The sequence below is a fragment of the Nelusetta ayraudi genome, unplaced genomic scaffold (assembly GCF_046127955.1).
Source record: "Nelusetta ayraudi isolate G7.1 ecotype Tasmania unplaced genomic scaffold, CSIRO-AGI_Nayr_v1 ptg000034l, whole genome shotgun sequence".
NCBI lineage: Eukaryota > Metazoa > Chordata > Actinopteri > Tetraodontiformes > Monacanthidae > Nelusetta > Nelusetta ayraudi.
The window spans coordinates 1,820,908-1,847,500 of record NW_027466084.1 but is presented as its reverse complement, the minus strand read 5'-3'; the positions used below and the strand labels follow the sequence as shown (position 1 = coordinate 1,847,500).

At 42.5% G+C, this 26,593-nt stretch overlaps 2 protein-coding genes across 10 annotated transcripts in view; both read left to right on the top strand.

Annotated features, from left to right (window-relative positions):
• Window positions 1-5,481, top strand: part of LOC142892528 (uncharacterized) — a 6,731-nt gene extending 1,250 nt beyond the window's left edge. Inside the window, exons 2-5 of the mRNA XM_076032740.1 lie at window positions 1-507; window positions 592-638; window positions 2,795-3,109; window positions 3,522-5,481. The exon at window positions 1-507 is cut by the window's left edge and continues 433 nt beyond it. Coding sequence (XP_075888855.1) covers window positions 1-507; window positions 592-638; window positions 2,795-3,109; window positions 3,522-4,879 — 2,227 coding nt within the window. The 3' untranslated portion in view covers window positions 4,880-5,481. The remainder of the gene's footprint in view (window positions 508-591; window positions 639-2,794; window positions 3,110-3,521) is intronic.
• Window positions 5,482-7,756: 2,275 nt separating this feature from the next.
• Window positions 7,757-23,722, top strand: LOC142892330 (uncharacterized). Of its 9 annotated transcripts, none has more exons than XM_076032414.1 (4): window positions 7,757-8,208; window positions 8,625-9,191; window positions 16,847-17,014; window positions 23,035-23,722. In XM_076032414.1, exons 1-4 carry the CDS (start codon window positions 7,887-7,889, stop codon window positions 23,118-23,120), a joined length of 1,143 nt encoding a protein of 380 aa, XP_075888529.1. In that variant the 5' UTR covers window positions 7,757-7,886; the 3' UTR covers window positions 23,121-23,722. The 9 variants fall into 9 exon arrangements, with proteins under 9 accessions (XP_075888529.1, XP_075888527.1, XP_075888524.1 ...); XM_076032412.1 differs by having other exon boundaries at window positions 22,951-23,722; XM_076032409.1 differs by having other exon boundaries at window positions 7,758-8,208; window positions 22,783-23,722.
• Window positions 23,723-26,593: the final 2,871 nt, after the last annotated feature.

Genomic DNA, 26,593 nt, shown 5'->3' with positions numbered 1-26,593 from the left:
TGGGTTCTCAAGTCCTGGAACCTCATTACAAAAAAAAGTAATTCGCACTGGTAAGAAGCAACATGTTTGCAAGGAATGCGGCAAGAGTTTTCAACATCTATCAAATTTAACTAGACATAATATAGTTCACACAGGTGAGAGGCCGCATGTTTGTGACACATGTGGCAAGAGATTTTTAAGACAGTGGGACCTAACTTCACACAAAATAGTCCACACAGGTGAGAGGCCGTATGTTTGCCACACATGTGGCAAGAGGTTTGCAAGAAAGATGTCCTTGACAAGACACAACATGATCCACACAGGTGAGAGGGTGTATGTTTGTGACACATGTGGCAAGAGATTTTTAAAACCGTGGGACTTAACTTTACACAAAAGAGTCCACACAGATGAGAGGCCTTTTGCTTGCAGCACATGTGGCAAGAGGTTTACAAGAAAGGTGTGCTTGACAAAACACAACACAGTCCACACAGGTGAGAAGCCGCATGTTTGTGACACATGTGGCAAGAGGTTTACAAGACCGTGGAATTTAACTTTACACAAAAGAGCCCACACCGGGGAGAAGCCATATGTTTGCCACACATGTGGCAAGAGGTTTGCAAGAAAGATGTACTTGAAAACACACAACAGAATCCATACAGGTTAGAATCCATTTGTTTGCAAAGAATGTGGAAAAGGTTTTATTAGTTCCAATGCCTTCGCATACCATGTGAGATCAACACATTGCGGGCCGAGGTCACTTTGCTCTGAACACACCTGATTTTCTTCATCTTATGAGGGCCATAATCTGTGGTTGGTTTGTCGATGATGCAGTTTTGCATTTTTTCATGAACTGGAACTCTAACGGTGGATTCAGAGGAGTAAGTTAGTGAAAATTATGAGACATTTGTTTTGGGCCTTTTCTCATTTTTTCAGTATAAGAAAGATGTCCTCTTTCACAAGATCAGAGTAGAGCTTGTGGTGAAGTCCCTTGGAGTAGCTTCAAGATGGCAACTATTTTATAAAGAAGGACATGAAAGATGATGTTCAAGTGCTTTAGAAATCTTGGCTGAGGTGTTTAAATATTGAATTTTGTTTGTAAGGTTTGCCATGATAGGTTAACGTCAGCTTTACAATAAGGCTATGACTGTACCTCAGTGCCAGATAACAGGTCCAATAACGGTCTTATTCATTTTTCTGCGGTATCAAATGTATATATATATAATAGTTATTTGTTGTTGATTAAACGTGTTTGATCTTAGTTTTGTGAGAAACTGTTGTTTGGTATTTTCTGATAAGTCAGTGGAAAGAGTTTCCTGTGAGTCCATATTAACTTTAAGAATAAATCTAGTGGTTAAACTCTAAAGCTGTCCACATTTTGCTCCTGATGGACTCCTTTGTTGTTTTGGCAGTGTGTTTTGGGTCATTATCTTGCTGCATGATGAAGAATTTTCAATTGTCCCAGAAGAAGCCATGCAAGCTTAAGATATGACAGAACTTAAGTCTATCTGTTCCAATCCTTTTTTTTTTTTTTTTCTAAAAATGTGGTGTTGCTTTACAAATGCATCAGATCCAAATGTAAATCCAGGAAATCAAAGCAGAGACATTGATCTGTCATGTCGTGTTTTTTTTTTTGGTTTGGTTTTTTCTATGATTATTATTGCAAACCCAAATGTTTTTGGTCTGTGGCAAAAATGAAGGCATCTGCCTCGCTTGCTCCAATACTTTTGGAGGGGAGTGTAAAGGCAATTGAAATGAAATGAGAATGTAAGAAATTTGCCTTGCTGTCCAGAAGGTGGCGGCAATACTCGTGCACGTTCTTCAACTCTACCATTTTAAATTAAAATATGGTTGACAGGACGCCTCCATGTTAAATATATAGTATATTTTTATGACATAGACTTTTAATATCTCAAAAAAACAAAAACAAATTAAGGCCAGCCAATCCACAGAAAAAAAAATATATATATATATATTTTTTTACACCAGCGAGACGTCACGGCGTCGTACGTGCCGTGTTTCGGCTGGTTCTGATTGGCTGGTGTGTCTTGATGCCTCACGCTTTGTTTTTATTGAACAATTGTCATGCAAAAACATAATGGCTTTTCACTCATTACATTGTGCAATATGAAACGTGCACATCAAAAGATAGACATGTGTTGAGTAAACAGACAAGTTTAGTCTATATTTGACCACTTATTTTCTCCTATTTTAGGTGGAAGCTGAGTGTAGAGAGACTATCCAAAGGACCAGTAGAAAAACGAAATATAGTCGCAGAGAGGCTAAGTAAGGGGAAAAATACCTGCCGGACGCACTGATGAACGAAGTCACGGCTCCGGAGACAAGTTGCTATTGCAGATTTATTGTATTGTGTTTGAGTGACAAAAAATTAAGGTTTAAACAAAACTAAGGCCAAGCAAAGTAAAGCGGTCAGCAAAAGTGGGACATCCCCTCCCTCACCCTCTCAGTTCAATCCAAAAAACCCGCCAGGTGAAGAGCAGCTGATATTTGTTTCTGCCAATGTCCCACCTACACCACGTGAAGCATAACCCAGCGTATAAAAAATAACCCATAATATAAAAAACATTCTGTGAAACAACATTAGCTGGCACATGCACTGAGCTTCAGGGCAATCGCCTCTGCTCAGGAGTGTATGAGAGGATTTGAGATTTTAGAGGGATATGGGTGACCGCTAGGGGGCAGCCTTACGCCGTATTGCGTACAGCCTGCCGGAAACCAGAAGAAGAAGAAGAAGAAGAAGAAGAAGAAGAATGTTTTCAATCTTATCCACTCTGTCGAGCGTTTACGTGAAAATGCGGTTTCGGTCTGTTCGTTTTTAGAGAAACCCGTATTCGTGTACACGGCCCCTCGTTCTCACTGAAGTCCACTCAGGAACCCATCGCCCTGGAGGCTGAATTTCTTTCAATGCCTGGTGCGACGTTTAGAGAAACAACGATGCCTTCCAGTTCGGTGGAATATTTGAAGGAGTTGGTCCGCGAAAGACTCGCAGCTGCAGCAGAGGAGATATTTGCAGTTTTTCACAGAGTGATCGTCGATTATGAAAAAGAGTTGGAACAACGTCGGAAGTTGTTTGATGCGACCTGGAAGCCGGTGGTGAAGTTATGCCGTATAGGTGAGTTACGCCTTTATTTTCATAGTAGATAGAAGGCCAGCTGTGTTTCGTTTTAGCTGCTGTTCTTTCGGGCGATGGCTCTACTGTCCAGCTCATGGGCAGCGTTTTTACAGGTGCATAGAAACTAGCTAACTAAAGCTGATAGAAACTAGCTAGCCATCGCTGTAGCATCATGACTCATTGTGACATCAAACATGAACAATTTACACAACAGATTTTCGAATCTCACTCACTCACTCACTCACTCACTCACTCACACTCACACACACACTGGGCAACAACGGAAGTGAAGCATGGAGTCTCCTCCACTTCTAGCTCTTTACTGGTGGGAGATGCAGGTTGTTGATGTTAAAACAGTTTGGGAATGTGGTGGCCTGTATAACGTGTTTCTTGATGTTCTGTTCCCATCCAGAGATCCCACAGCAACTTGTCTGCAAGGAGGAGGTGATTGTGGAAGACCAAGCACCCAAGAACCAAGACAAGAACTCCAGTCAGGATCAAGAGAAGCCTGAACCTCCACAGATTAAAGAGCAACAGGAGGAGGAGAGCAGCTTTGAACTCAAACTGAAGCAGGAGCCTGAAGACCTCCACTTATGTTCTGCTGAGGAGGAAAGTATCAAGAGTGAAGATCAAACTGTGAAGAGGCATTGTGCGGAGTCTGACGTTAATTTTTTAGTTATTACCTCTGTGGTGTCAGAAGCCAACAGTGACCTGCAGCAGCTTTCCCTCTCCGCTGGTGTTTCCCCGAGTCGAGCCCAGAAGGAAGGTGAACAGGAGATTGAGTCAGAGATTCTGAATCAGAGGCCCGTTGGCAAGAATCAGCGTGTTTTCACAACAGATGGCAGTGGGTTCTCAAGTCCTGGAACCTCATTACAAAAAAAAGTAATTCGCACTGGTAAGAAGCAATATGTTTGCAAGGAATGTGGCAAGAGTTTTCCACATCCATCAAATTTAGTTGTACATAATAGAGTTCACACAGGTGAGAGGCCGTTTGTTTGCCAAACATGTGCAAAGGGTTTTCCGACAAAGACACAATTAGAATTACACAAGATGATACACACAGGTGAGAAGCCGTATGCTTGTGACACATGTGGCAAGAGGTTTAAAGCAAAGTCGGTGCTAAATCGTCACAACATAATCCACACAGTTGAGAAGCTGTATGTTTGTGACACATGTGGCAAGAGATTTTTAAGACAGTGGGACCTAACTTCACACAAAATAGTCCACACAGGTGAGAGGCCGTATGTTTGCCACACATGTGGCAAGAGGTTTGCAAGAAAGATGTCCTTGACATTACACAAAAGAATCCACACAGGTGAGAGGGCGTATGTTTGTGACACATGTGGCAAGAGATTTTTAAAACCGTGGGACTTAACTTTACACAAAAGAGTCCACACAGATGAGAGGCCTTTTGCTTGCAGCACATGTGGCAAGAGGTTTCCAAGAAAGCTGTGCTTGACAAAACACAACAGAATCCACACAGGTGAGAGGCCGTATGTTTGTGACACATGTGAAAAGAGATTTTTAAGACGGCGGGACCTAACTCTACACAAAAGAATCCACACAGGTGAGAAGCCGTATGTTTGTGACACATGTGGCAAGAGGTTTACAAGAAAGATGTCCTTGATAGCACACAACAGAATCCACACAGGTGAGAAGCCATTTGTTTGCAAACAATGTGGAAAAGGTTTTATTAGTTCCAGTGCCTTAGCATACCATGTGAGATCAGCACTTTGCGGGCAGAGGTCACTTTGCTCTGAACACACCTGAATTTCTTCATCTTATGAGGGCCATAATATGTGGTTGGTTTGTCGATGATGTGGTCTTGCTTTTTTTTCATGAACTGGAACTCTAACGGTGGATTCAGAGGAGTAAGTTAGTGAAAATTATGAGACATTTGTTTTGGGCCTTTTCTCATTTTTGCAGTATAAGAATGATATCCTCTTTCACAAGATCAGAGTAGAGCTTGTGGTGAATTCTCTTGGAGTAGCTTCAAGATGGCAACTGTTTTATAAAGAAGGATATGAAAGATGATGTTCAAGTGCTTTAGAAATCTTGGCTGAGGTGTTTAAATATCCAATTTCGTTTGTAAGGTTTGCCATGAGAGGTTAACGTCAGCTTTACAATTAGGCTACGATTGTACCTCAGTGCCAGATAAGAGGTCCAATAACGGTCTTATTCATTTTTCTGCGGTATCAAATGTATATATATAATAGTTATTTGATGTTGATTAAACGTGTTTGATCTTAGTTTTGTGAGAAACTGTTGTATGGTATTTTCTGATAAGTTGAAAAAGTTTCCTGTGAGTCCATATGAACTTTCAGAATAAATCTATTGGTTAAAGTCTGGAGACTGGCCGGTCTAAAGCTGTCCCCGTTTTGCTCCTGATGGACTCCTTTGTTGTTTTGGCAGTGTGTTTTGGGTCATTATCTTGCTGCATGATGAAGAATTTTCAATTGTCCCAGAAGAAGCCATGCAAGCTTAAGACATGACAGAACTTAAGTCTATCTGTTCCAATCCTTTTTTTTTTTTTTTTTCTAAAAATGTGGTGTTGCTTTACAAATGCATCAGATCCAAATGTAAATCCAGGAAATCAAAGCAGAGACATTGATCTGTCATGTCGTTTTTTTTTTTTTTTTGGTTTGGTTTTTTCTATGATTATTATTGCAAACCCAAATGTTTTTGGTCTGTGGCAAAAATGAAGGCATCTGCCTCGCTTGCTCCAATACTTTTGGAGGGGAGTGTAAAGGCAATTGAAATGAAATGAGAATGTAATAAATTTGCCTTGCTGTCCAGAAGGTGGCGGCAATACTCGTGCACGTTCTTCAACTCTACCATTTTAAATTAAAATATGGTTGACAGGACGCCTCCATGTTAAATATATAGTATATTTTTATGACATAGACTTGTAATATCTCAAAAAACCAAAAACAAATTAAGGCCAGCCAATCCACAGAAAAAAAAAAAATATATATTTTTTTTTACACCAGCGAGACGCCATGGCGTCGTACGTGCCGCGTTTCGGCTGGTTCTGATTGGCTGGTGTGTCTTGATGCCTCACGCTTTGTTTTTATTGAACAATGTCATGCAAAAACATAATGGCTTTTCAGTCATTACATTGTGCAATATGAAACGTGCACATCAAAAGATAGACATATGTTGAGTAAACAGAGAAGTGAGAGCAGTCAGATTAAACATAATTTTAAAAGAAAAACAGAAAAAAAAAAAAAAAAAAGAAAAAAAAAAAAAAAACCCCGCCGACACGGTGGCGCAGTGGTTAGTGGTTGCCTCACAGCAAGAAGGTTGTGGATTCGATTCCGGGGCCCGGACCTTGGACCTTTCTGTGTGGAGTTTGCAAGTTCTCCCTGTGTCTGCGTGGGTTCTCTCCGGGTTCTCCGGCTTCCTCCCACACTCCAAAAACATGCATGTGAGGTCAATTGAACACTCTAAATTGTCCGTAGGTGTGCTTGTGAGTGTGAATGGTTGTTTGTCCGTATGTGGCCCTGCGATGAATTGACAACTTGTCCAGGGTGTCACTCTGCCCTCGCCCTGTGATAGCTGGGCTTGGCTCCAGCAGACCCCCGTGACCCTGAGATCAGGAATAAACGGGTATGGAAAATGGACGGATGGAATGAAAAACTTGAAAACTGCATCGGCGGATGTTTATACTTTAAGATCGCTGATTCGCTCTTTTCCCTGTCAATCAAAAAGGGATCCAGCCTCAAACGGATCATGTGGCGCAGTGGTTAGTGGTTGCCTCACAGCAAGAAGGTCGTGGATTCGATTCCGGGGCCCGGACCTTGGACCGTTCTGTGTGGAGTTTGCAAGTTCTCCCTGTGTCTGCGTGGGTTCTCTCCGGGTTCTCCGGCTTCCTCCCACACTCCAAAAACATGCATGTGAGGTCAATTGAACACTCTAAATTGTCCGTAGCTGTGCATGTGAGTGTGAATGGTGTCTGTTTCTATGTGGCCCTGCGATGAACTGGCGACTTGTCCAGGGTGTCACCCTGCCTTCGCCCTATGACAGCTGGGCTAGGCTCCAGCAGACCCCCGTGACCCTGAATAGGAATAAGCGGGTATAGAAGATGAATGAATGAATGAATGGAATGAAAAACTTGAAAACTGCATCGGCGGATGTTTATACTTTAAGATCGCTGATTCGCTCTTTTCCCTGTCAATCAAAAAGGGAAAGCCGAGCGTCCGGGCCAACAGAGGCCAGCCCACTGTTCCAAAGACCCCCAGAGCCGGTGAGCGTTCGTTGGGACCGTGGGACAAATCCCAGCATTTATCCAATGACCGTAGAGTTTGGCTACAGTGGAACAACCCACTCTATGCTTCCCCATTGAGTTCAATAGACGCTCAGCATCTAATCACTGTGACGCTGCGGGGGAGAATGAGAAGGAAGTCGTTTCACTGTCAGTTACCAGGGATAAGTAGCTGATTCTGAACAAAAGATGAACGTTCTCCACCAAATATTTAGTCAATGAAATGTACGCACAACAGTCTATATTTGACCACTTATTTTCTCCTATTTTAGGGGAAGCTGAGCTTCAGAGAAATCGCCTCTGCTCAGGAGTGTATGAGAGGATTTGAGATGTTAGAGGGTTAGAGGGGTATGGTTGACCGGTAGGGGGCAGCATTGCGCCGTATGGCGTACAGCCTGCCAGAAAACAGAAGAAGGAGGAGAAGGAATAATTTATGTTTTTTTTTCTACCACGTTTTTTATTTACAGGGGGGAACGAAAAATAAGCACCAGAAGAAGAAGAAGGCGTTTGCAAATGACAAAGCGCGGTTTCGGTCTGTTCGTTTTCAGAGAAACCCACATTTGCGTAAACGGCCCCTCGGTCTCACTGAAGTCCACTCAGGAACCCATCGCCCTGGAGGCTGAATTTCTTTCAATGGCTGGAGCGACGTTTAGAGAAACAAGGATGCCTTCGGCGGAATATTTGAAGGAGTTGGTCCGCGGCAGACTCGCAGCTGCAGCTGAGGAGATATTTGCAGTTTTTCACAGAGTGATCGTCGATTATGAAAAAGAGTTGGAACAACATCGCAAGTTGTTTGATGCGGCCTGTAAACCGGTAGTGATGTTACGCCGTATAGGTGAGTTACGCCTTTATTTTCATAGTAGATAGAAGACCAGCTGTGTTTCGTTTTAGCTGCTGTTCTTTCTACTGTCCAACTCATGGGCAGCGTTTTTACAGGTGCATAGAAACTAGCTAACTAAAGCTGATAGAAACTAGCTAGCCATCGCTGTAGCATCATGACTCATTGTGACATCAAACATGAACAATTTACACAACAGATTTTCGAAACACACACACACACACACACACACACACACACACACACACACACACACACACACACACACACCCCGGCCAACAATGGAAGTGAAGCATGGAGTCTCCTCCAACTCTAGCTCTTTACTGGTGGGAGATGCAGGTTGTTGATGTTAAAAGATTTTGGGAATGTGGTGGCCTGTATAACGTGTTTCTTGATGTTCTGTTTCCATCCAGAGATCCCACAGCAACTTGTCTGCAAGGAGGAGGTGATTGTGGAAGACCAAGCACCCTTGAACCAAGACAAGAACTCCAGTCAGGATCAAGAGAAGCCTGAACCTCCACAGATTAAAGAGCAACAGGAGGAGGAGAGCAGCTTTGAACTCAAACTGAAGCAGGAGCCTGAAGACCTCCACTTATGTTCTGCTGAGGAGGAAAGTATCAAGAGTGAAGATCAAACTGTGAAGAGGCATTGTGAGGAGTCTGACGTTAAATCTGTAGTTATTACCTCTGTGGTGTCAGAAGCCAACAGTGACCTGCAGCAGCTTTCCCTCTCCGCTGGTGTTTCCCCGAGTCGAGCCCAGAAGGAAGGTGAACAGGAGATTGAGTCAGAGATTCTGAATCAGAGGCCCGTTGGCAAGAATCAGCGTGTCTCCACAACAGATGGCAGTGGGTTCTCAAGTCCTGGAACCTCATTACAAAAAAAAGTAATTCGCACTCGTAAGAAGCAACATGTTTGCAAGGAATGCGGCAAGAGTTTTCCACATCTATCAAATTTAGTTGTACATAATAGAGTTCACACAGGTGAGAGGCCGTTTGTTTGCCAAACATGTGCAAAGGGTTTTCCAACAAAGGCACAATTAGAATTACACAAGATGACGCACACAGGTGAGAAGCCATATGCTTGTGACACATGTGGCAAGAGGTTTAAAACAAAGTTGGCGCGAAATCTTCACAACACAGTCCACACAGGTGAGAGGCCGCATGTTTGTGACACATGTGGCAAGAGTTTTATAAGACCAGCGGAATTATCAATACATAAAAGATCTCACACAGGTGAGAGGCCGTATGTTTGTGACACATGTGAAAAGAGATTTTTAACACAGCGGAACCTAACTTTCCACAACAGAATCCACACAGGTGAGAGGCCGTATGTTTGCAGCACATGTGGCAGGAGGTTTGCAAGAAAGATGTCCTTGACATTACACAACAGAACCCACACAGGTGAGAGGCCGTATGTTTGCCACACATGTGGCAAGAGGTTTGCAAGAAAGATGTCCTTAATAGCACACAACAGAATCCACACAGGTGAGAAGCCATTTGTTTGCAAAGAATGTGGAAAAGGTTTTATTAGTTCCAATGCCTTCGCATACCATGTGAGATCAGCACATTGAAGGCCGAGGTCACTTTGCTATGAACACACCTGAATTTCTTCATCTTATTAGGGCCATAATCTGTGGTTGGTTTGTCGATGATGTGGTTTTGCATTTTTTCATGAACTGGAACTCTAACGGTGGATTCAGAGGAGTAAGTTAGTGAAAATTATGAGACATATGTTTTGGGCCTTTTCTCATTTTTGCAGTTTATAAATGACGTCCTCTTTGACAAGATCAGAGTAGAGCTTGTGGTGAATTCCCTTGGAGGAGCTTCAAGATGGCAAATGTTTTATGAAGATGATGTTCAAGTGCTTTAGAAATCTTGGCTGAGGTGTTTAAATATTGAATTTTGTTTGTAAGGTTTGCCATGAGAGGTTAACGTCAGCTTTACAATTAGGCTATGACTGTACCTCAGTGCCAGATAACAGGTCCAATAACGGTCTTATTAATTTTTCTGCGGTATTAAATGTGTATGTATAATAGTTATTTGTTGTTGATTAAACATGTTTGATCTTAGTTTTGTGAGAAACTGTTGTATGGTATTTTCTGATAAGTCAGTGGAAAGAGTTTCCTGTGAGTCCATATAAACTTTAAGAATAAATCTAGTGGTTACAGTCTGGAGACTGGCCGGTCTAAAGCTTTCCACGTTTTGCTCCTGATGGACTCCTTTGTTGTTTTGGCAGTGTGTTTTGGGTCATTGTCTTGCTGCATGATGAAGAATTTCCCAATCAGTTGCATGTTTTAATAACGGTTAGATGTTTTTTTAGACTTCTGAGTTAATTCTACCGTTGCCATCACTGGCCACCTCATCAATAGATTATTGAGGAGAAGAAAAAGAAGAAGAAGCCTTTATTAATCCCACATTGGGGAAACTTGCATAATTACAGCAACTATACGATAGAAAAGAATGGAGATTACAGTGGTTCCTCGTTTAACGCGGGGGATACATTCTAAAAATAACCTGCAATAGACGAAATACGCAACGTAATCAGCTTTATTGTTTACAATTATTTTGCACGTTTTAAGCCGTAAAACCCCAGACGACACACTTTCATACACTTTCTCAGACAGGCATTAACATTTTCGCACATTTCTCTCTTATTTAAACACTCTCAAAGTTCAAACTTTCGCGATTAAAAAAAAGAGTCAATAAGTACATTACTTATACATACATAAGTAAATTAGTAAATGAAACCAAAGATCAAAACCTGTTTTCAAGCCCAAACACTTTAACAAATTTAATTTTAAAGATCAATCTACGAAATTATTACCAGTAACTCGCGTATTTTCACAGTTCCTCTGACGGTGAATACGCTGTCCGTGACGGTGCAGCTGCGCCTGGACAAACATGAACATTTCTGTAAATCTGGCTCGCCGAACGCATTCTGTACTGCACGGAGATTGATTGACAGTGGTGTAGTAAAGTACAGTCCTAATCAGGACGCAGAACACATGTGCAGTTCTCCCTTAGCCAGTCAGGACGCCGAATACAATGCGCGTTCATACTGTACGCTGTAAAAACAACCAAACAAAAAAAAAAAAACGTGCAAAACTAGACTACAAAAATCCACGAAACAGCGAGGTCGCGAAAGGTGAACCGCTTTATAGTGACGGAATACTGTATATTGATTAAAAGCAATGAGGAAATAAATAACATAACAAAATAAAAAAATATCGTCTGTCCCAGGAGAAGCCATGTAAGCTTAAGAGATGACAGAACATACGGTATATGATAAGAATTTTCATGATTATTTTTGGAGAGGAAATTCCAATTCCAATTCCAATTGCCAATGCAGTGCACTGAATAGCCTAATATAATCTTCGGCACTACGTAGAGGACAGCGGAATAAAAACATTATTGATAACTTTCTAGACTCTAATGTGTCTGTAGCATGGCGTCGTTGATTTAACGAATATACGCTTCAACACCACGTAGAGGACAGCAGAATAAAAACATTCTGGATAACTGTCTAATGTGTCTGTAGCGTAACGTCATTGAAAAAAACTAATATACACTTCAACAACACGTAGGGGACAGCGGAATGAAAACAATTCTTGATAAATGTCTAATTTGTCCGTAGCATGGCGTCGTTGGATTAGTTTAATCAACGACCAGGGGATACAAATTCCAGCGTAGACGGGAGAGCATGTTTAGTTTCCTGGGCAAAAGTACTTCCGTTTTGGTTGATGATAATAATAATAATAATAATAATAATAATAATAATAATAATAATAATAATACTTCATTTGTACAGTGCTAAATCACAACCAAAGGCGTCTCAAAGCGCTTTATACGATCAGAGAGAACCAACCGGGCCCCCGGAGCAAGCAAGATGCGACAGTGGCTGGGAAAAAGTCCCCTGTGGGAAGAAACCTAGGGCAGAACCAGACTCCAGAGGGCCATCATCTGCCTATGAGTAGTTGGGGTGAAATCCAAAAATAGAGGAGAGACAGAGAAAGAGAGAAAGGAGCAGAGTGAGCCAGGGTGGCAGACAGGACAGAGTGAAAAACAGATACACCAACCAGACATTCACAAAATGGATATAGACACAAAAAATGGAAAAATAAATTTGAGGCTGCTGTCCATGTGGAATGTAATTGTCCACGCTATGGAAGGCAAGAGCCTATCTCGATGAACAATCTGCCGATAGGACAAGTCCAGGTCCTAAGCGTGGTGGTGGGATGAAGCGATGACACCAAGACCCCCAGGACAGCACAATCCAGCTCCTGGCGCAGTGGTCATCACCTGCCGGGGCAACACAGAGACTGCGGCAGTATCTTGCATATCAAGCATACTATACAAAGCATAATGAGAGCTAGTTTGGACTGAGTAGATGGAGTCAAAGGTTGATTGGGTGAGGAAAGTGATAGAAGCTCCGCCTGCACAGAGCAACGATCCCTGTAATGTAAAGCCTATATATAGCAGCTTAACTGTGGACAGTGGATGGAATCTAATTATCAGCCTTAAGAAAAAGGAAGGTCTTAAGTCTACTCCTAAATAAACTACTTGATGTGGATGTGTTGTGTTTTCTGATTTGCGTTTTTTTTTCTCCCCCTTTTGCGGTTGTGTTCTGCACTTCCAGGCAGTTTCCGGGTCAAAGGTATCACTTCCGGTTTTGGTTGACGTGTTTTTTTTTTTCTTTCTGATTTGCGGTTGTGTTTTCTGATTTGCGGTTGTGTTTTGCACTTCCCGGCCACCGTAGGGCCTCCTGTGGCCAGCCCATCTCCGGCTCCCGCGCAGCCAGCTCGTCAGCCTGATGAGGGACACCTAAAGGTTGACTGGGTGTGGCTGGAAGAACACAAGAGGCTGGTGCTCTCGCTGAGACTCTCTCGCTGCAAGCAGGAGGAGCAGGACCTCCAAGGGAGAAGTTGGGTGTTATGTATTCACTCGTGTGTGAATATCTTGTGAGGAGAGACAATGACCAGACGGGTGCTTCTCAAGTCGACAGCTTTACTTCTGCTTTGCAGTAGCGCATATACCGAGTACGGGGTACAGCGGGGACACACAAAAGCAGCTACGGAAACCCGAAGGCAAACGCGTACTGAACAATACATTACACTGGGGGTTGCTTTGGGACTTTTTTCTTTGTGTCATGGGTTAAATTTGGGTTGTTTCTAGGGATGAGCAGCTGAAACCTCATGAAGCTTCCACAGGGTTCATCTGATTGTGCCGGAAAATGAACCAAAGTTTTGGGGCTTTGAACCACTCAGAATAGTGGCGCACTGCAAGTATATCATCCGCTTCAACTAGCCTCCTTGTCCTTGTTATACTTCAATATGTACACAATAAAAATAAAACAAAACAATTTGTGTCAATTTATGTGAGAAGTGCTTGTGTTACATTGTGAAAATAAGCATAAAGTGACAGGGGATTGTGTTTGTGACACAGGGCCAATCTAAATTGACTGCATGGGATACATTTCACAGGTTTTTATTTAAAAACAGGATTTTTTTCCGACTGTGCTGGGTTTCAGCCTGCTCCCGCTTTGGCTGACGACTTCACCAGCATTGGAGAAAATCCTCTAACAAGGTGCTGAGGAAGCTGGTGTGCACAAAAATTGGGGATGAGGGTCATAATCTTTACTGTACCTCTGAACCTCCACTGTAGCACTGGCAGTTGTGCTGGTAACCTGGTGAGCACCCACATGCCTGTCCAACAGATGAGTGCCGTCGGGTGACGTCTGAACCATGGTTCGACCAAACGATGCATTCGGCGCTTTGGACGTCATCAATCACGTGATCAGCGTCATTTGACACACGCCCCGGAACATTGTGCTGAACCACTCTGCTTCACAGAGGTAAAACAAGCGCTGAAGCGTCCGCCAAACGGGCCATCCCTAGTTGTTTGCATTCACACACATTCACAGACACACCTTATCAATTAGTAGACTTACACGTCTACGTGGGTTCTCTCCGGCTTCCTCCCACACTCCAAAAACATGCATGTGAGGTCAATTGAACACTCTAAATTGTCCGTAGGTGTGCTTGTGAGTGTGAATGGTTGTTTGTCCGTATGTGGCCCTGCGATGAATTGACAACTTGTCCAGGGTGTCACTCTGCCCTCGCCCTGTGATAGCTGGGCTTGGCTCCAGCAGACCCCCGTGACCCTGAGATCAGGAATAAACGGGTATGGAAAATGGACGGATGGAATGAAAAACTTGAAAACTGCATCGGCGGATGTTTATACTTTAAGATCGCTGATTCGCTCTTTTCCCTGTCAATCAAAAAGGGATCCAGCCTCAAACGGATCATGTGGCGCAGTGGTTAGTGGTTGCCTCACAGCAAGAAGGTCGTGGATTCGATTCCGGGGCCCGGACCTTGGACCGTTCTGTGTGGAGTTTGCAAGTTCTCCCTGTGTCTGCGTGGGTTCTCTCCGGGTTCTCCGGCTTCCTCCCACACTCCAAAAACATGCATGTGAGGTCAATTGAACACTCTAAATTGTCCGTAGCTGTGCATGTGAGTGTGAATGGTTGTCTGTTTCTATGTGGCCCTGCGATGAACTGGCGACTTGTCCAGGGTGTCACTCTGCCTTCGCCCTATGACAGCTGGGATAGGCACCAGCAGACCCCGTGACCCTGAATAGGAATAAGCGGGTATAGAAGATGAACGAATGAATGAATGGAATGAAAAACTTGAAAACTGCATCGGCGGATGTTTATACTTTAAGATCGCTGATTTGCTCTTTTCCCTGTCAATCAAAAAGGGAAAGCCGAGCGTCCGGGCCAACAGAGGCCAGCCCACTGTTCCAAAGACCCCCAGAGCCGGTGAGCGTTCGTTGGGACCGTGGGACAAATCCCAGCATTTATCCAATGACCGTAGAGTTTGGCTACAGTGGAACAACCCACTCTATGCTTCCCCATTGAGTTCAATAGACGCTCAGCATCTAATCACTGTGACGCTGCGGGGGAGAATGAGAAGGAAGTCGTTTCACTGTCAGTTACCAGGGATAAGTAGCTGATTCTGAACAAAAGATGAACGTTCTCCACCAAATATTTAGTCGATGAAATGTACGCACAACAGTCTATATTTGACCACTTATTTTCTCCTATTTTAGGGGAAGCTGAGCTTCAGAGAAATCGCCTCTGCTCAGGAGTGTATGAGAGGATCTGAGATGTTAGAGGGGTATGGTTGACCGGTAGGGGGCAGCATTGCACCGTATTGCGTACAGCCTGCCGGACACTAGAGAGAGAAGAAGAAGGCGTTTTCAAGCTTATCCACCCTGTCGAGTGCTGTTTCTGAAACCCCATATTCGTGTACACGGCCCCTCGGTCTCACTGAAGTCCACTCAGGAACCCATCGCCCTGGATACTGAATTTCTTTCAATGGCTGGAGCGACGTTTAGAGAAACAAGGATGCCTTCCAGTTCGGCGGAATATTTGAAGGAGTTGGTCCGCGACAGACTCGCAGCTGCAGCTGAGGAGATATTTGCAGTTTTTCACAGAGTGATCGTCGATTATGAAAAAGAGTTGGAACAACGTCGCAAGTTGTTTGATGCGACCTGGAAGCCGGTAGTAAAGTTACGCCGTATAGGTGAGTTACGCCTTTATTTTCATAGTAGATAGAAGGCCAGCTGTGTTTCGTTTTAGTTCTTTCGGGCGATGGCTCTACTGTCCAACTCATGGGCAGCGTTTTTAGAGGTGCATAGAAACTAGCTAACTAAAGCTGATAGAAACTAGCTAGCCATCGCTGTAGCATCATGACTCCTTGTGACATCAAACATGAACAATTTACACAACAGATTTTCGAAACACACACACACACACACACACACACACACACACACACACACACACACACACACACACGTTGAAGCATGGAGTCTCCTCCACTTCTAGCTCTTCACTGGTGGGAGATGCAGGTTGTTGATGTTAAAAGATTTTGGGAATGTGGTGGCCTGTATAACGTGTTTCTTGATGTTCTGTTCCCATCCAGAGATCCCACAGCAACTTGTCTGCAAGGAGGAGGTGATTGTGGAAGACCAAGCACCCTTGAACCAAGACAAGAACTCCAGTCAGGATCAAGAGAAGCCTGAACCTCCACAGATTAAAGAGCAACAGGAGGAGGAGAGCAGCTTTGAACTCAAACTGAAGCAGGAGCCTGAAGACCTCCACTTATGTTCTGCTGAGGAGGAAAGTATCAAGAGTGAAGATCAAACTGTGAAGTGGCATTGTGAGGAGTCTGACGTTAAATCTGTAGTTATTACCTCTGTGGTGTCAGAAGCCAACAGTGACCTGCAGCAGCTTTCCCTCTCCGCTGGTGTTTCCCCGAGTCGAGCCCAGAAGGAAGGTGAACAGGAGATTGATTCAGAGATTCTGAAAAAGAGGCCCGTTGGCAAGAATCAGCGTGTCTCCACAACAGATGGCAGTGGGTTCTCAAGTCCTGGAACCTCATTACAAAAAAAAGTAATTCGCACTGGTAAGAAGCAACATGTTTGCAAGGAATGCGGCAAGAGTTTTTCACATCCATCAAATTTAGTTGTACATAATAGAGTTCACACAGGTGAGAGGCCGTTTGTTTGCCAAACATGTGCAAAGCGTTTTCAAACAAAGGCACACTTGGAATCACACAAGATGACGCACACAGGTGAGAAGCCATATGCTTGCCCAACATGTGGCAAGAGGTTTAAAACAAAGTTGGCGCAAAATCGTCACAACATAGTCCACACAGGTGAGAGGCCGTATGCTTGCCACACATGTGGCAAGAGTTTTGCAAGAAAGTTTTGCTTGACAGCACACAACAGAATCCACACAGGTGAGAAGCCGCATGTTTCCGTATTTTAAACTCTAGGAGGTGGCAACCCTAGTGTGTGTGTGTGTGTGTGTGTGTGTGTGTGTGTGTGTGTGTGTGTGTGTGTGTGTGTGTGTGTGTGTGTGTGTGTGTGCGCGCGCGCGCCCTTCAGACCGAGTGTCCTCCGTCTGAAGGAAGCGTTGTTCGAGTACCCGGCCAAGAAGGACGGACCAAAGTCTGCCTCCCCGGTAACCACCTAACCTTCGGCGAATTTCCTCGTTTCGTCACCGCCATTCCCTCCGGCTGGCCAACCCCGGAAGTGACATTTTTATAGTATCAAGCTAACCATTGGTTCGCCATTTAACAATGCTGTTGGATGATCAAATAAGTAAAATTCTACGTTAAAAACTGGATACTTTATGTGAAACAAACCGCAAACAATAGTTAACAAAAACACACGGTGCTCGTGGATCGATCGTGAATTGTGTACAAAGTGAAAATAAACTCAACGAAAACAATTTGCAAACATCCTGTTTTAATTTTTATTTATTTTCTTTTGGGTCGGCAGACTGGGATATTGAGTCGTTTCCAGCATATCCGTGTAAACAGGATTTTCATTTGTTTATTTATTTATTTGAAATATTTTTTTTGTGTATACAGAAGCGTATTATGGAAGTGTATTGCATTCACTTTGCAAATAAAAAAAAAATCTCTGTTTTTCAGTGTAATTTCTGTTTTTCATGCAAATTTTTTTTCGCCCTATTTTCCAGAATTAAGAGAGGCAGCGCTATGATCATTGTCTTTAACTGTGACTTTCATTTTCACCACCACTTGTGTTCTTTGTGAACTGGTCACACTACCATTGCGTCTCTGTCTTTTCCAGATTCTGTTGTGCTTTCATGTTGGTCATCTGTTTGTATGTCAGCTTCTTTTGATGGGTCATCTTCACTGGCCAGGGTCTTAGTGCGCAAATAAAAATCCCAACAACCCCAATTTGTGTGTCTCGTAGTACTCTCCCACAGTAACTCCCTCATTAACTTGCGCTTCCTGGAAGTTAACTACATCATGAGTGAACTCTTCCCTTTTTCCCATTGTTGAGTTGTCATGAGGAAAAAACTTGCTAACATCAAGAACTCTGTTTCCTCCATCACTGCGTTTTCAGACTTGTCTGTTGTCATGTATCCACCCTAATTCTATTTTTCTGGTTGTCTTCCAGGCTCTCCTATTACTTCTTGGATGCATATTTGTTTGTCGCACTGGATTTTCACCTTCAAAGGCGGTGTCGCTGTCTTTGTTCCTCGTTATGCCCATTTTTCTTTTTTCTTTTTCCTCCAAGTCTTTTTTATTGATTTTTCATATTTGGACAGTGATATTACAAATAAGCATATAAACATAAACATTAAATATATAAACATAAACCCCCATGCTCCAACAGAGCCCCATCCCTGCAACAACACCACCGTACCATTAACAATTACAAATATGATATACCTGTATATGTATACGTCAAAAAAAAATAAATGACACACACACATATATATATATATTTATATATATATATATGTAGCAATTCAAAAAGAAAAGAAAAAAATATGCATAAAAATATAAAAAGAATACAGAAAAACAAACAATATTTTACTTTAGTGCATGAAACAAAGAAGTCAAAAAAAAGAAAAAAGCTAAACAAACTAAAAGAGAAAACAATAATGGTCCTTATGAATTTCAAAGCAATACAGGTTCAATCACATAAATCACCAATGTTAGCGGCGTCTAATTTGTCAATATAGTTTAGGAAAGGTTTCCATGCAGTATGAAATTTCTGAACACATCCTCTGGTGGAGTAGCGAATCCTTTCCAGTACCAGAAGGTGTAAAAGGTCATTGACCCACATCTTAAAGGTAGGGGGAAGTTTCTCCTTCCACTTGAAAAGTATTAGTCCCATTGTTCTTTTTTGAAGGTTTTTAAATAAAGACAGTCTTTTGGTATCAATTCCAACTTTGTTTTTTTCGAGACAGAAACGCCTTGTGGCAATCCTGGCATCATAGGCTGGGATGTATGTAGCCAGAGTGGCATCATCTAAGTCACCACCTGCAGAGCTGTCAATCTGCAATCAAAATGTAAAAATAAAGTGTATACATTAGACATGAGACAGCTTAAATTGTCCCATCTCCTAAACGTCCATGCTAAATTTCAGGACAACCAAATGCCTAATGCATACAGGGAACTAATGGACAGTGTGAGATAGTCCAAAAACAGTTTTTTAATTTGTGGCTTACATGATCCTGCTGCATTTTCAAAATACACTCCTGAGGAACACCTCTGTTCTGAAGAAATTTCCACAGGCCGTCATCTTGGGGGAGCTGAGGAGTTGAGGATGTAGCCATTGCTTTGAAAAAATGAAGAGAAAAGACAGACTACATAAATATTTGTTGTACCAACAATCAACACATTTAGAACTGTCATGGCCAAATAGTTCCTGTTGTGTGTGTGTGTGTGTGTGTGTGTGTGTGTGTGTATATATATATATATATATATATATATATATATATACATATATATATATATATATATATATATATATATATATATATATATATATATATATATATATATATATATATATATACACACACACATATATATATATATATATATATACATATATATATATAATTATTATTATTCAAATGTTCAATAAAACCCTGGGCTCTGCAACATAGATAATGAGACTGATAAATTGTTGGGAAAACTATTGTTGAATCATGTGATCTGTGACAACTTGACTTTTAGGGGGACATTTCTTGGTGATGAGCAAGCCTTTAGTATATGCAGCCCCCCATGCAAGCCATAAACACAAAGGTTATGTAAGGTTAACCAAAACACATTGGGGATGGCATCAAGTAGCTGAGATAGAGTTTGTATCTTTTGCCAGGCGATATTGTGTCTGGCGGGAATCCAAATATTGTTTGGGAGGTGTTCAACAAATTACATATGTATCTGCTCATTATATGCTCATGTTTATTCATCTCATGCTCGGGTTTATTCCGTGGTATCAAAGACTTGTACTCCTGATGCTTGGTGAAAAACTGTGGCAGCGGATATCCTTGTTCCTCTCACGAGAATAAACACTTGGGTTCAGAGCCATCCTTTCACTCACACCGTAGAAACGCAAAAACACTCCACGACACTAGTTTTAGAGTATACACTACTATTAGCATACTACAGAAGCGTATTGTTTTTACTTGGCAAATAAAAAAAAAGAATCTCTGTTTTTCAGTGTAATTATTTCTGTTTTGCGTGCTATTTTCTTCCAGCCCTGTTTTTCGTGCTAATATCTTTTTGTTTTCCTGATTAATTCCCCCAACCCCCCCTCTTTTCTGTGTTTTTCGTGCAAATTATTTTTCAGCCCTGTTTTTCATGCTAATTTTTTTCTGCCCTTTTTTTCGTACAAATTTTTTTGCGCCCTTGTTTTTCGTGCAATTTCTTTTCCGCCCTGTTTTTTGGCGATGTCAAGCATATCTGAATGGGCTTTCCTTCGAAGCAACTGCAAAGTCCTCAGATGCCTACGTAAAGTTGACAAACTGATTGTAATGCCATCTATGTCACTGAAAGACAGGACTATTTCCCAGTGTCTTAAACCCCATGTCAAAATAGAATTTGACTGAACTAAACAAGCTGGCCATGTTTGCTTCCATTATATCTAGCTCTCAATGAAAGAATGGATGCGATTGTTTCCGATGCTCTCTAAACTCGGGAAAATAGGGCGGGAAAAAAATAGCACGAAAAAGAGGGCGGAAAAAAGTTTGCTCGAAAAACAGAAATATTTACATTGAAAAACAGATTTATTTATTTTTTTGTAAAGTGAATGCAATACTCTTCCGTAATACGCTTCCGTAAACACGAAACCTTATTCCAAATAAATAAATAAACAAATGAAAATCCTGTTTACACGGATATGCTGGAAACGACTCAATATTCCAGTCTGCCGACCCAAAAGAAAATCATTAAAAATTAAAACAGGATGTTTGCAAATTGTTTTCGTTGAGTTTATTTTCACTTTGTACACAATTCACGATCGATCCACGAGCACCGTGTGTTGTTGTTAACTATTGTTTGCGGTTTGTTGTAATGGAGGTTAAGGGAAAGACTGCAGGCTGATCAGTAGCAACAGTCCGCTGCCCCACGCTGTTGTTGTTGTTGATGCGAGTGGTCATCTGCACCTCATTGCCGCTCAGGTTACAGGGCAGGGGGAGGGGTTTAGAGCCGTGACATCAGAGGGTTTTTGTTTTTTTTAAGGAGCAGTTTCAGTGTTTACAAGAACCCGGGCAAGGCGGCGTTTTCAAATTTATCCACCCCGAGGAGCGTTTTCGGAAAAGTGCGGTTTCGGTCTGTGTGGTTTCTGTGGGAAAAAAACCCGGCTTCGTGTAAACGCAAGGCCCCTCGGTCTCACTGAAGTCCACCCAGGAACCCATCGCCAGGAGGCTGAATTTCTTTCAATGGCTGGAGCGACGTTTAGAGAAACAACGATGCCTTCCAGTTCGGCGGAATATTTAAAGGAGTTGGTCCGCAGCAGACTCGCAGCTGCAGCAGAGGAGATATTTGCTGTTTTTCACAGAGTGATCGACGATTATGAAGAAGAGTTGGAACAACGTCGCAAGTTGTTTGATGCGGCCTGGAAGCCGGTAGTAAAGTTACGCCGTATAGGTGAGTTACGCCTTTATTTTCATAGTAGATAGAAGACCAGCTGTGTTTCGTTTTAGCTGCTGTTCTTTCGGGCGATGGCTCTACTGTCCAGCTCATGGGCAGCGTTTTTACAGGTGCATAGAAACTAGCTAACTAAAGCTGATAGAAACTAGCTAGCCATCGCTGTAGCATCCTGACTCATTGGGACATCAAACATGAACAATTTACACAACAGATTTTCGAACACACACACACACACACACACACACACACACACACACACACACACACACACACACACACACACACACACACACACACACACACACACGTTGAAGCATGGAGTCTCCTCCATTTCTAGCTCTTCACTGGTGGGAGATGCAGGTTGTTGATGTTAAAAGATTTTGGGAATGTGGTGGCCTGTATAACGTGTTTCTTGATGTTCTGTTCCCATCCAGAGATCCCACAGCAACTTGTCTGCAAGGAGGAGGTGATTGTGGAAGACCAAGCACCCAAGAACCAAGACAAGAACTGGACAAGAACTCCAGTCCACTTATGTTCTGCTGAGGAGGAAAGTATCAAGAGTGAAGATCAAACTGTGAAGTGGCATTGTGAGGAGTCTGACGTTAAATCTGTAGTTATTACCTCTGTGGTGTCAGAAGCCAACAGTGACCTGCAGCAGCTTTCCCTCTCCGCTGGTGTTTCCCCGAGTCGAGCCCAGAAGGAAGGTGAACAGGAGATTGAGTCAGAGATTCTGAATCAGAGGCCCGTTGGCAAGAATCAGCGTGTCTCCACAACAGATGGCAGTGGGTTCTCAAGTCCTGGAACCTCATTACAAAAAAAAGTAATTCGCACTGGTAAGAAGCAACATGTTTGCAAGGAATGCGGCAAGAGTTTTTCACAAATATCAAATTTAACTAGACATAATAGAGTTCACACAGGTGAGAGGCCGTTTGTTTGCCAAACATGTGCAAAGGGTTTTTCAACAAAGGACAACTTAAAATCACACAAGGTGATGCACACAGGTGAGAAGCCGTATGCTTGCCGCACATGTGGCAAGAGGTTCACAACAAAGGCGTACCGAAATCTTCACAACATAATCCACACAGGTGAGAGGCCGCATGTTTGTGACACATGTGAAAAGAGTTTTTTAAGACCAGCAGACTTAACAACACACAAAAGAACTCACACAGGTGAGCGGCCGTATGTTTGTGACACATGCGGCAAGAGGTTTTCACGACAGTCTGACTTAAATTTACACAAAAGAGCCCACACAGGTGAGAAGCCGTATGTTTGTGACACATGTGGCAAGAGGTTTACAAGAAATATTCACTTGACCGCACACAACAGAATCCACACAGGTGAGAAGCCATTTGTTTGCAAAGAATGTGGAAAAGGTTTTGTTAGTTCCAGTGCCTTAGCATACCATGTGAGATCAGCACACTGAGGTCAGAGGTCATGTCTCTCTGAAAACACCTGAATTTCTTCATCTTATTAGGGCCATAATCTGAGGATGATGCAGTTTTGCATTTCATGAACTGGAACTCTAACGGTGGATTCAGAGGAGTTAGTTAGTGAAAATTATGAGACATTTGTTTCGGGCTTTTTCGTAAAATTTGAATTATGTCCTGTCACAAGATCATAGTAGAGCTTGTGGTGAATTCCCTTGGAGTAGCTTCAAGATGGCAATTTTTTTTTTTTTTTTTTTATATAAAGAATGATATGAAAGATGATGTACAAGTGCTTTAGAAATCTTGGCTGATGTGTTTGAATATCCAATTTTGTCTGTAAGGCTTGCCAGGAGAGGTAACCTCAGCTTTACAATTAGGCTACTACTGTACCTCAGTGCCAAAGAATAGGTCCAATAACGGTCTTTATAATTGTTCTGTGGTATTAAATTTATTTGTATAATCGTTATTTTTCATTGATTAATTGTGTTTCATCTTAGTTTTGTGAGAAACTGTTGTATGCTATTTTCTGATAAATGAATGGAAAAGAGCTCATGTGAGTCCATATTAACTTTAAGAATAAATCTATTGCTTTTAATCCAGAGACTGACCTGGCTAGTCTAGAGCCGTCCATGTTTTGCTCCTGATGAACTCCTTTGTTGTTTAGGCAGTGTGTTTTGGGTCATTTATTGCTGCATGTTGAAAGACCTCCCAATCAGTTTAGTCACATGTTTTAATTGGCAGTTAAGATGTTTCTGTAGATTTCTGAGTTAACTTTTTTACCGTTGCCATCACTGGCCACCTCGTCAATAGATTATTGGGTCTGTCCCAGGAGAAGCCATGCAAGCTGAAGACATGAAACATAAGTCTATCTGTTCCAATACTTTTGCTCACCAAAATATTGTGGTGTTCCATAACAAATGCATCAGATCCAAATGTAAATCCAGGAAATCAAAGCAGAGACATTGATCTGTAATCTTGTATTCTTTTTTGTTTTGTTTTGTTTTCTTTACTTATTTTTTCAAACCCAAATGTTTTTGGTCTGTGGCAAAAATGAAGGCATCTGCCTCACTTGCTCCAATACTTTAGGAGGGGAGTGTAAAGGCAATTGAAATGAGAACGTAAGAAATTCGCCTTGCTGTCCAGAAGGTGGCGGCAATACTCGTGCACGTTCTTCAACTTGACCATTTAAAGTGAACATTTTGATATGGGGCTGCCTGAGACAACTGGTTACCCGCAGTTGGCCTTGAAATACCAAAACTTATTTGTTGATGTTTCTTTTTGTTTTTCCTCTTGTCAACAAACCCCCGCAATTTGACCTTCCTGTACCTTTCGGTCGCGTCACTTCAAAGAACGATAGAGTGATCAGAAAAACTGATCCCCAGCCAGGTAATCCGTGACATCACATGTAATGTTAAAATTAACCGCTTGATGGCAGCAGATAGAAGATAGATAGAATTTTAGCGTCCAGCGACGCACACAGTACCTCGACAGTCTGAGTGATTAAGCACTCAGACGCTATGTGCAGGATTTAAAAAGCAGAATTCATAGTGTTGGGATGAAACAAAGTACAAATTCTTTTGAACTGTATTTAGGTAGATTTTTCTTGTATCTGTCCATACCTTGAGTTTTTCTTTTTCCCCCTAACACCTTGTTACTTTACTCCCAACATTTGTTAAATGTTGTACTTTAACAAATATTGGGAGTACAAACATTACTTTTACCTGATTTTACTTTTTTTTACTTTTTTACACAAGTATCCATACTTTAACTTAAACACAGTATGTGAACACTTTCGCCACCTCTGTAAATATACAATATGAGTGATGGTTATAGCCTGAAGCAACGCTCAGTTTCTTAACGTTGGATTGGTTTTTGTATTGTTTTTTTTGTCTCGTCTCTCGCGATGGGATAAAATGAGTGTGCCTGCGGGCCACAAAGGCTATTGTGCGACCACCAGTATTTCAAGAGGCCTTTGCTTGCATCTCCCCATCCTTATCCTCCTCCTCCTCCTGTGCCTGACACGACTCAAAGACACATACAAACACGTTTCTTTCTTTTAGGTTGGGTCACTGTGACGTCAAGGCTGATTCACATTGTCTTACACCATTGTCCCCCTGTGACTCGGGCGACTTAAACAGACACAACAAGAGGTTTGGGTTACTGTGAAAGATGCTTTTTCTGATCCATTTATAGTTGTGGATTTTGTTGGGTTCATTCCTCATGTTTGTGAAATGTTTCACCAGTCTGGACCTGATGCAAATTTGATGAGTTTTGAAGCATGTTTAATGGGTGAAATATGTACAAAAAGATGTCTCATTAATCATATCCATCCATCTTCTACCGCTTTATCCGGAGTCGGGTCACGGGGGCAACAGTCTAAGTAGATATATCCAGACTTCCCTGGCCCCAGTCACGTGCTCCAGCCAAGGGGTCCTGGGTGTTCCTCAGGGTCTCCTCCCACTGGTACAGAACACCTCTCTAGGGAGGTGTCCAGGAGGCATCTGAAATAGAGTCCAGAGCCACCTCAACTGGCTCCTCTCGATGTGGAGGAGCAGCGGCTCTACTCCAAGCTCCTCCCGGGTAACTGAGCTCCTTATCTTGTCTCTGAGGGTGCGCCTCAGGGACAGGGACCTGGAGGGGTCAAGCCACCTTTTTCCGGTCAAGAAATGGCCTTGGACTTGACGGTGCTGATTCTCATCCAAGCTGCTTCACACTCAGCTGAAAAACTGCCCCAGCGCACATTGGAGCTCCTGGCTCGATGAAGCCAACATGGCCACATCATCTGCAAAAAGCAGAGATGCAATCATGTGGTTCCTGAACCGGACCCCCATCCGACACCTCCTGGATGCCCACTCGCTACCACTTACCACTTGCTGTGGTATTGTGCCTTCAAACCACCTGGAACTCCCACTCCTTCTCCCAGAAGCCCTCAATGAGCTCACAAGTGTCCTCTTTTTGAACTTCTCTGGATCCATTTACATTCATTGCTCCAATTCTTACAATGTCCATGTTTGAGATTAAGAAATTAAAATCACAAATCCTGTCAAATTTTTTTTTAAAATAATATATTTTCTAACTCGTATCATCAACTTGTTCAACCTGAAGATGTCTTGCTCTGTTAGTTCTGATGAAGCTTTGTGTTTAACACTGTGGCTGTGTCTCAATTCAGGGTCTGCATCCTTCGAAGGAAGCGTCCTCCGTCTGAAGGAAGTGTTCTCCCAAGGACCCGGCCGAGAAGGACGAACCAAAACCCTGCCTCCCCGGTAACCACACGGGATGGTCTAGCCTTCGGCGTATTTCCTGGTTGCGTCACCACCGTTCCCTCCTGCTGGCCAACCCTTGGAAGTGACGTTTTCATAACATCAAGGTAACCATTGGTTCGCCATCTAACGATGGCACTGATGTTCAAATAAGTAAAAAGGGTTAGCTCTACGTTAAAAATGGAATATTTTATGTGAAATTTCAATAC

Bases quoted from the DNA above. Each gene is read 5' to 3' on its own strand.
- LOC142892330 (XM_076032409.1), top strand. From the start codon at position 7,887: ATGACAAAGCGCGGTTTCGGTCTGTTCGTTTTCAGAGAAACCCACATT. The intron at 8,209-8,624 runs GTGAGTTACGCC...GTTTCCATCCAG, and splicing joins AGTGATGTTACGCCGTATAG to AGATCCCACAGCAACTTGTC. The intron at 9,192-16,846 runs GTGAGAGGCCGT...TGACGCACACAG, and splicing joins ACATAATAGAGTTCACACAG to GTGAGAAGCCATATGCTTGC.